The sequence below is a fragment of the Montipora capricornis genome, chromosome 9, assembly GCF_036669925.1.
Source record: "Montipora capricornis isolate CH-2021 chromosome 9, ASM3666992v2, whole genome shotgun sequence".
In the NCBI taxonomy this organism is placed as follows: domain Eukaryota; kingdom Metazoa; phylum Cnidaria; class Anthozoa; order Scleractinia; family Acroporidae; genus Montipora; species Montipora capricornis.
Genome location: NC_090891.1, coordinates 29740838 through 29750837, shown reverse-complemented (window position 1 = coordinate 29750837; position 10000 = coordinate 29740838). Strand labels below are relative to the sequence as shown.

The window sequence follows — 10000 nt, the reverse complement described above, 5'->3', positions numbered from 1 at the left end:
GGTCGAGATTGTAAAGAATACTGCTAAATGTTGACAAAATTGGCAGGGTATTCATCAGTTTCTGCCGTAGCTAAATTTGCAATAATAACACAAGTCAGAGCAAAAAAACATATCATCTGATAACCTTAGTAATAACTACAATGAAATGGAAAAAGGGAACAAAACTGAAAATACAAATCAAAGACCAACAACTCTTGTATCAGCATATGTTGTAAATTAAGTGGTTTATTGCCATAGCTCTCCCAAAATACCAATATTAGTGTAATTATTGTCATGATTTAGAGATAGCTTTCGTTGTCTTATTGTTTGACAACATGTTATGAATGTAGTATTCTTCAGAACTTACAGTGTAAGTGTAACTACTAAATTACGTGTTAATGTTAAGGACGAAGAAGACGTTTCCAGGACTGAAGTCAAAGGACATGACGAGGCAAGGAGCAAAGGTCGACAGCCTGTTTGGGTAGATGATGCTGATGAAGTGGAGAGGTTAGATAATTCATTGGAACGAACTTTATTTCCTCATAACTCATTTAAGAGGTTACAAGTTACAACCTCGTCAATGCAAGCATTACAGAACCTGAACAATTTTGTTTGAGTAGTACAGAAGATAGTACTGTATTTTTTTCCCAAGTGTTTGAACATGGAGGCCAAGTCGAACAAGTTATGTGGAAAATGCATGCTTATTGTCTAGTTTGTTGTTAGATTGCTAAATGCAATTAATTTTTTGAATTGAGAGTTATGTACAAGGCTGTTGCCTAACAGGAGCCCGGTAGCCTGGGGCTCCCAAAGAATTGCTCTGGGCTCCTTAATTTTTCACACAACACCTTTCACTTCATATGTTGGGCTCCTAAGTTCTCAGAGTTTAGCTCTGAGGGCCCCTTTAAATTTTCTTAGGCAGCAGCCTTGATGTACATACATACATTTTTTTTTTTTTTTTAACAAGTTTTCTTTATTTCGAGCATGGGTGACGGTAGTGGATTAAGTGAGAGCAATAGTCCTTTCAAGCTTGGCTTCCTTACTGAACCTTCTCAATCCTTCGAACACAAATATGTACACCTATTTGCAACATTAATTTTCTTACTATATGTACAGTATTTACAGTACACTGGAACATCCATGCAACAAATCTGTGCAACTGTTCATTAAGATGTCAGTGTAGTGGCTTGTCTTTCGTTGATTTTCTGTCTTTCAAATTATTTGTCTTTTCTTTGAATTTTCCATTTTTAATAAATCCCCTGTATTTTTCACAGAGTTGACATCTCCGCTGATCCTCTTTTGAGGAAGTTGAGAAGTACGGAAGATGAGACAGTTGTTTCTGGAAAGAAATTTACTCAGAAGTTAAAGCAACAGTAAGTTTTGTTTGGAATGTTTTGTACAAAGTTTGTAAAATTTGTTTCTAGATGGAAAGAAATGAATCACATCTGCCAGCTAGAGTGCTGTGCTGTGTTTGGGCTCATGCATGGCTGGACTTGCCATATTGGCAATCTGTTTTGAGCAAATCTTCATTGCAAACGACTTTTTGCTTGTTTTTGTGGTTTTTTGCAAAATTGCTAGGTGAACACCAGAATAGATGCTTGAAAAGCAGTTTGGGTACCTAATACAACCTGTACATGTAGTCTTTCAGTGATAAAGCATTAGGTTTCTTTTTTTTTTCCCTCCACCAAAGCCCATAGGGAATTAATAAGTTTTATTATTATATTTAGAGGATTAACTTACAGTAAAAAGTGAGTTGAGGCATTAAATAAGTCAGTCATGACAGGAAGAGTTCCCTAATAGAGATCTTTTGGAATTTGTGCCTGCACACACTTTTTGTGCAGCAGAAATAGACTACTAAAACTCTAGGAGACAGAGTGTATGTCTCCGCAGCACTTTCAGTTTGGAACACTCTACCAAGCCATTATTAAGTTACATGTAGAACAATTGATTGTTAAATTTAAGAGTCTTGAAAACCTTTCTTTTTAAACAAGCCTTTGCATTTTCACATAATTAGTTTATAGATATTTTAGTTGATCGCAGTTATACTTTAACTAACTTATATAATTATATGATATTCAGAATTCTATTGTAACACTTGTTGTTTATTTGTAATTTAATTTTATTGTTTACATGTACTTGCTTGTATTTTTATACTTAGGTGCATTTGATGATATTTTGATAAAATTTGCACCTGTTATAAATATTAATTATTATTATTATTATTATTATTATTATTATTATTATTATTATTATTATTATTATTATTATTATTATTGCTCAGCTTCAGCTTGTGAGTCATTTCCTTGTTACATCCTGTGGAGAAGGATGGGTCTAGGTAATAGGTTTTTTTGTGACATGAAGTTATGCTGCATTGAGTTTATGAGTTGTCTTTCTTTCTTTTTTCTTTTAGGTTTGAAAAAATATATGGTGATGGAGGCTGGGCTGATTTGGACAGGAAGACTAAAAAAGGTAGTGATAGTAATACAATGCTTTGAAACAGTTTGAAAATATTTTGTTTTCTAATAGTGCATGTTGATCATGAACCAAACATTCTCATTATGCTCCTATCAATGCACCCGATGCAATTTGCAATTTCATTTTATTTTATTTTTATTTTATTTTTATTAATAATTAGCCAGACGATTTTACTCATCAATGGGGAACCCCCGGGAGTCAATGGGTTAACTCAATGAATCAATGACCCCTCAGGGGGACCCCCCCCCCTCCCCCTCAATTCATCTAATGTACAGTTATTATTTTATTATTATTCATCAAAATTCAAAACATACAAAAAGTTAACGATTAAATTCTACACTTGAATAGTTCAATAATTCACTTTAAGTCATAACCATAAATTTTATCAAATGAATGTAATTAAACTTTAGAACATTATTTTATAAATTGAACAACTCAGTCTTTTGGTGGTATAACTATGTATAGCTTTTATTAATTAAATCCTTTTGTTCATGGAATAAAAACATAATACACAATGTATGGTATAGTTTATTAACTTTTTATGTTCATGCGATAAAAACACAGAGACTGATAGCGAAGATGATGATGATGACGATGAAGATTCAATTCTCAAGAGAGCAGGAAATCTTTTGACAAGCAAGTCAGATTATCTCCCACAAGGATTCCTGGATATCAGAAGAGTCAAGGATGCAAACAAAGAAAAGCCTTCTAATGAAAAGGTAAGAAAAGTTATTTCTATGCATTGCTTCTTTTCATTAATTTGTTAAGTTCTTACATGTAAGTTCTGAAGTGACTAATTGTTGCATGTTGGTCTCACAATGCACTGTTTTACAATTCCATTTTTCAAAGTCCTCCAGTGCTGGAAATAATAATAATTATTTTTGTTTGTTAGAAGGACATTATCTGTCACAGTTTGGCAAGACACATGGCAAATTTGATCAGATGTAAAGTAATAAATACATCTTATTCGATAGTTCAACATATAATATGCACGGATATTTTGCCAGTTGCATAGTATTTTTCCAAGCCCCACAGGGGCGAGGAAAAATATGAGCAATGAGCTAAATGTCCGCAAGTATTATATGTTAAACAATCGAATAAGAGATTTATTATTCCACTACAAAAATTTCTTATTTTGCTTCAATTTATATTTAATGGTAACGGTGTTTAAAAAAAAGCATCACCTCTCCTTCAGGGTGCGTGCGAATGATGTAAACAGCACAAAAGCCAGCCAAATTTCCTTATTTGATTGGATAAACAAAATGACGAGTGACAAGCGATCACAAACCAAATTCTCTAAATTCTCAGTCTTTGCATCATGTTGAAAACAATTTCTTTCATTGAAAAACTCCTGTTCCGTCTGTATTTGCTCTGTCCTAAACTGGTCAATCCATCCCACGTGAGGTTTCTCCAGGAACAGAGGCAAGCTAAGTATGTATAGGTTTTATGCCATGTTTACGTTTCCTTTTGAAAGTCTATTACTCTTTGATCTCTGATGCATAATTATTATTGAAATTTATTATTATTGAAATTTACTCAGCTTACTTAGCCTACCCTAGTAGGACGTGTTTGATTGTTTGAGGCAACATGGACGACTGTCAAAGTTTGTCATGGCCTTAAATACAGGAATGGAAACCTTGTCGAGTGTGAATGTCATTCTAGAGGATCCTCTAACTAATAAATTTAAAGACGATCGTTTCATTTAGTGGCTAGTACTTTTATAGGGTGCCCTTCAGTGTGTTGAATTTCACCCCAGTGCTAAAGTTCTGCTGACTGCTGGCTTCAACAAAACTCTAACTCTTTTTCAGGTAACTATTACTGTCTGTCTTTACAATATTGCTTACCAGTAGTTATTTCAAGTAGCTTTCTTGTTTGCTATCTACAGTAGTAGCCATTCTGTGGATTTACGTGTAATGTATGTGTGAAAACAAAGTGTTTTGGATAGATTATTTTCAGTATTTCCTCTTAGTATTCCACCCATACCGGGTAGTTTATACATCTGCAACAATCAAGCTTAGTCACACAGCACAGTAAAACTGTTGTTAATATTATTGTAAATGAGTGTTCAAATCTGTATAGGGAAAATTACTGGATGCTTAGCACTAATGAAAAGGTAATTTAAAAGCGCAGAAATCCCACAAACTCCAATCAGAGTTAGCCCAGCAAGGAAAGGATTCCACACAAGGAAAGAGCTCAGTTAATACTGTATCTCTGAAACTCATGAAAAAATTAAATGACTGTTACTCCACCCATAATGTTGCCTAATTGACTATAACAATATAACAGGTGTTGTTACAGGTTTATTGGCCCTGTCGTTTCTTTTTCTTTTTTTACAGATAGATGGCCAAACCAATCCAAAACTTCAAAGTATATTTATTAACCATTTTCCCATCAGCACAGCACACTTTACTGCTGATGGGGAGCAGGTTGTTCTGGCTTCAGAGAGGAGATTCTTTTATGTATATGACTTGATCAAGGGAGACATAACTAAAATCCCTTACATTAAAGGTAGCACTCTACTTTAATATGTCACTGTTTGGGCAGGTTGCATGCAAGGGAATCCACTTGGGCTTCCAGTTACAGTTGTATATCCAGACGTGCAAGTTCAGTGTACATATGTAGTAAGATGCAAGTCCAATTTTGATATCCAACAGGAAGTGTTTTTTTAATGTGCTCCTGTGATTAAAAAAAAAATCACTTCCTTTTTTCTTCAGATTTTGAGAGTTTGCTTGCTTAACACCTGACTGGCAAAATTTTGAGCCTTGATTTTTATCCAAAGGCTGTTTACTCTGATTGTAAGTTTTGGATTTCACGGTCCGCCATTATTCATGTTCAACACTGACCAATTGGACCTTAGAGGGTTGGATCCAGGGAAAAGTGATGTCAAAGGCTCCTGTGCTGCATAAATTATTTATTCTTCGGTGTACACAAGAATTGCATTCTTAAACTAGTGAGCCTTTGATATCACTTTCTCCTTGATCCAGCTCTCTCAAGAACTTAAAAGTTAGTCATGGCAGACCATTAAATAGGAAAATTCCAGTTTCCTCTTCTTGCCACAAATCTGCTGTACAAAGAAGCTACTCAAACCCTATTCAGTAGGATCAAGGATTAGTGCTTACACAAACACAAATGTCTTTCTACAAATGACAAGTGGCACTGATGTTTTTCAGCATTGCAATTTCACAATATCAAACTTTAATAAGTTATAAAAACACGGGTGTGTATGCTTTCTTTATTAGGTAGAGGAGAGAAGCACTTTGACAAGTTTCATGTTGCACCTGATGGGAAGATTCTTGTTTTTGTTGGCATGGATGGATATTTGATTCTTCTTTCAAGCAAGGTTGTTATACACTGTAGCTTCCTAGAATAAGTTGTAATTGATCATTAGGAATTTGACCCACAGCTTCCCTCCCCTCTTTGCCACCCCCACCCCCCAAAATAAAAAAGAAAGGAAAGAAATACTGGTTTCAGTCAAAGTTACTTTAAAGGTTGCTGGCTTGGGTAGTGGTCACCACCCGCGTGCTCACTGGAGGCTTTCTCTTCCTCATCCTTTGTTGTTGTTGTTGTTGTTGCTGTTGAAGGTCGTTGAGGACAGTCTGTAGCTTAAGCAGAGTCCCATTCTGCTATTCCCAAAACATCAACGGAAAAGGATTCACTGGCAAGGAATTCTTAACTTTTTCTCTCTCTCTGTAGACAAAACAGTGGATAGGTAACTTGAAGATGAATGGTTCAGTGCGCTCTGTAGCATTCAATGCGGATGGATCTCGGATGTATTCATCAGGGGGTAGGTTGAAGCTACATGTATATTTAATTGAGTTTTGAAAGCGATGTCAAAGCTTCAACTTCCCTGCGGCATAACCCGAGCATTGTGCTTGCCTGGGGTTGGGGGGATGGGACTTGGAATTCAAAAGCTCTGCGTACGCTGCACCTGTTTTTTAATTGTGCTACAATTTCAATGCCAAAAATTATCGCAGTTTGAGGAATAACTTAATCAGTTGTGGCAGAAGCCTGAAAAATCAATGTTGGACGGGACTTAACTCTCCGGATGGTATCACTGTATTTCAACAAGTTCGTGTTTCAGCCAGGATATTTACCAGTCTGGGTTATCTTTGTTTTTGTAGATGACGGAGAAGTGTACGTATGGGACATGAACACTCGCAGCTGTGTGCACAAATTTAGAGATGAAGGATGCTTGACTTCAACAGCACTGGCAGCGTCAAGGGACGGCCAATATCTGGCTTGTGGGTAGGTGTTGTCTTGTAGCGAGCCAAACGCTATTCTCTCGACGCTAAGATGTAGGTTAGTGATTGCTATGGGCAATTCGACTGAGTTACTACAAGTATTTTTGTCAACTGATTTAAGTCCTAAGTGGAATGTGGTAACAATTTTCACGCAGAGAGGTAAAATTGGACCACCTTTAACTAGGGTAAACACCTTTTAATAGGAGTCAGAGTGGGGAACCAGCAACAAACTCTAACCACCTTCGTTCGGACTCTTGGATATCAGATTCGTTGATGATGTCCCCGTTTCGCCAGTTAGTACCAAGTCTGCTAGCATGTATTTTCCCGCTCTTTTTGTGCGTCATGACATCAGCTCCACATCGCTTCGAGTCATGAGTGGTTGTCCGCTTGTTGTTATTGGCTAAATTCAGGGAACGGTTAGAGAGATTAGAGACTAAAGGGCTGTTGGTCATGTGTATGGTTTGCGCGTTTCGTCATGTCCGCTATGTTAGAAGACACGAACAATAGATCTCTCAGCAGCTTTTGTTCGTTATCCAGTATTTTGTACATTTTCACCATTGTTATCCGTTTCTCGAGAGGCTGGTTACAAACTACCCGAGTGGTTTCAACGAGATAAATGACGTTCAGATGACGTTCCCTTCACCTTGGCTATCATCGTTGATTAAAATCCTTTTTCTGTTGTTTTTGTTCTTTTGCAGCTCTGACAGTGGTGTAGTAAACATTTATGACGACCAGTGTTTACGTGTAACTGAGCCAAAACCACTTAAAGCCGTCATGAATTTAACCACCAGCGTTAATCAAACTCTTTTTAATTCCACAAGGTGCGTGCGATTCTCGCGGCTTAGCGCTATCGTTAAGGACGGTGCCTACTATTGTTATTGGGCATACGTTCTGCGCATCTCCAGATACTCGGATTTCCTGTCGGTAGTGCTTACTAATGCTGGGATATTTTTGCGCGGTTTAAATTTATGCGGAGAAAGCAGAACTTAGCAAGGGCTCTTGCTATCCAAAAAGAAAATTGTGGGTAACCATGCATTTTTCAGAGATAATTAATTGGAAAGGAACGCCATATATTGCTTTGTATTTTAAAGCTTTTTGCTAATATTGTTGATTAATTATATTTGAAAAATGCGTGGTTACCCCCAATTTTCTTGTTGGATTTTAATAACACTTCTTGAGATCTGCTTTTCCCGCATATTCATAAAACCGCGCAAGAATACCTTTGAATTAGTAGGCACCGTCCTTAAGGAAGATAATTTTTTACGACTGTCACAAGTTTTGCCATGTTCTCTTTTGACCAACACACTTTTAGTGGACAGCACAAGACCAGACAGTTCTAAGTGCCAAGACCAAGATAGCGAGAGACTCCTCCTGGGCAAGAACGCCTTGTTAGCTCAAATCATCATATGTGAAAATAAATAAAAGACTCCAAACAAAAGCTAACAATTGTTAACAACATCGTCGCTCTTTGGAGGTTGGGTGCCTGAGACATCCTGGAGCTTCCATTATTGGCAGCCAGCTCCAAGATGGAGACTGCACTGATGGCTGGAGAAACCTGACAACCCAGCCATGAGCCCCAATGCCACCAAGAAGACAGGCACCTGTCAAACTGATAAACAGTGGAAAGCAGAGGGTGGGGAGGGAGGGAACAAAAACCGGTAAACGCTCCACACACAATGCTCCTACTTCCCGTCACACTGATAAATAAGCGATACAGCCCAAAGCACGAGGTATTCCACGCATGTGCAAGTATACTAAAACCACTGACCAATTGGCCGCAGTCGCTCCAAGTTGTTTACTTGGTTAAACGAAGTAACAATGTTAACAATTGTTAACAATGGTTTGTGTTGAATTGTTAGCCTCTACTTGGGCTAGGTGATATCACAAAACTTCATGTTTGTTTTCTCATGTTTCTCGGGAATTGCAAAGCAGTTTGTGATGCCATTTCTGGGACAGAGCCTACTAGCTCAGCCGTGGTTTTGCCAAAACATGCCGATATAGCAATTTAGAAGGAAAAAGCGGCGAAAGGTGTTTTTTTTAACTATGATGCGTTCTCAGTGACGAAACGATTTCTTTGCCCTGTTTCCTCTTTCAGCGAAATTCTAGCCATTTCTTCAGGGGTCAAAAGGGATTGTTTCAAATTGGTAAGCTCAATTTTGACATTAAAGCCACCTTTTGTCTACACTTACTGTATGTCCAAAAATGGACTTAATTATATGCATATCTGATTCTGACATTCAATACTAAGTGCCCCTTTGAGTCTTAGCCTTTTCGGCCTACTGTATTTCCAATAATTTAAGCAATAGAGGACGTTTTCCGTGTTTCCATAGCCTCATCTAAACACGAGGGGGAGTTGGGATAATTCGAGACAGTTATGCAAACCCGAGATGCAGTCGAGGGTTTGCATAACTGTCGAGAATGAGACTATGGAAACACGGAAAAAAATGCTCCATTGCTTAAATGAAATATTCCTCAAAGATAATTCGGCAAATGAAGGAAAATGCTGGTTTTTTTTTACTCTTGATTGAAACAGATTTTCTTGATACACGCTTCATATTTCCTACCATCCAATCAAAACGCGCGTCTGACTACATAACCAATCAAAATTCGTGTGATGTCACAGCTGTGCTTCCATACTCTCATCTAAACACAGCTATTGACCAATGAGAGTGCGCGCACTATCCTAATTATTTTATTAAAGGTAATGGTAAAGGTTGGCGTTATTTTTAGCTTAGGGTGAATGCAGCAGTTTATCCTTAATAGAGGAGCAGCATTTGGGGACGCTAATTGTCTGTATTCCGAACCACGAATCCTCGTGCATCGAATTAGGGGCTTTTTTTTGGTCATACCCACTTTTCAGTTTATATTCCCCGGAGGCCAGAATATTTATTTATTTACTTTTCTGTATTTTTTTGCAGATCCATTTGCCGTCACTAACTGTCTTTCCGAACTGGCCCCGGCAACGTACTCCCCTCAAATATGTAAACACCTTCGACTTCTCGCCAAACAGTGGTTTTCTCTCCATCGGTAACAGCCACGGCAAGGCGTTACTTTACAGGTATGCTTACATTGTAGTTCTATCTCCCACGGGAGACGTGAAGGTCTCTGTGGCAGCGCTTCGAGTCCATGCTTTCTGGGCTGTGTATGCAACCTTGGCTTTAAGAGTAATTTTTAGCGCTTCCTTCTGTGTTTTTAGTTCGTGCTAAGAGAGGATGAAGTAAGACAACGGATCCCCCATACATGGATCTCTTCCAATGCTACGTAGTTACTTTTAGAGAGGCACCTGATTGGCTAGTTGTAATGACGTA

The 10000-nt window shown here is 37.8% G+C and overlaps 1 protein-coding gene across 1 annotated transcript in view; it reads left to right on the top strand.

Moving 5' to 3' along the window:
- The window catches only part of LOC138017509 (U3 small nucleolar RNA-associated protein 18 homolog), a 13546-nt gene that overhangs the window by 1455 nt on the left and 2091 nt on the right, over nt 1-10000 (top strand). Inside the window, 12 exon segments of the mRNA XM_068864575.1 lie at nt 386-486; nt 1251-1349; nt 2387-2445; nt 3016-3170; nt 4176-4259; nt 4788-4959; nt 5691-5791; nt 6145-6235; nt 6573-6696; nt 7391-7513; nt 8788-8836; nt 9611-9750. Coding sequence (XP_068720676.1) covers nt 386-486; nt 1251-1349; nt 2387-2445; nt 3016-3170; nt 4176-4259; nt 4788-4959; nt 5691-5791; nt 6145-6235; nt 6573-6696; nt 7391-7513; nt 8788-8836; nt 9611-9750 — 1298 coding nt within the window.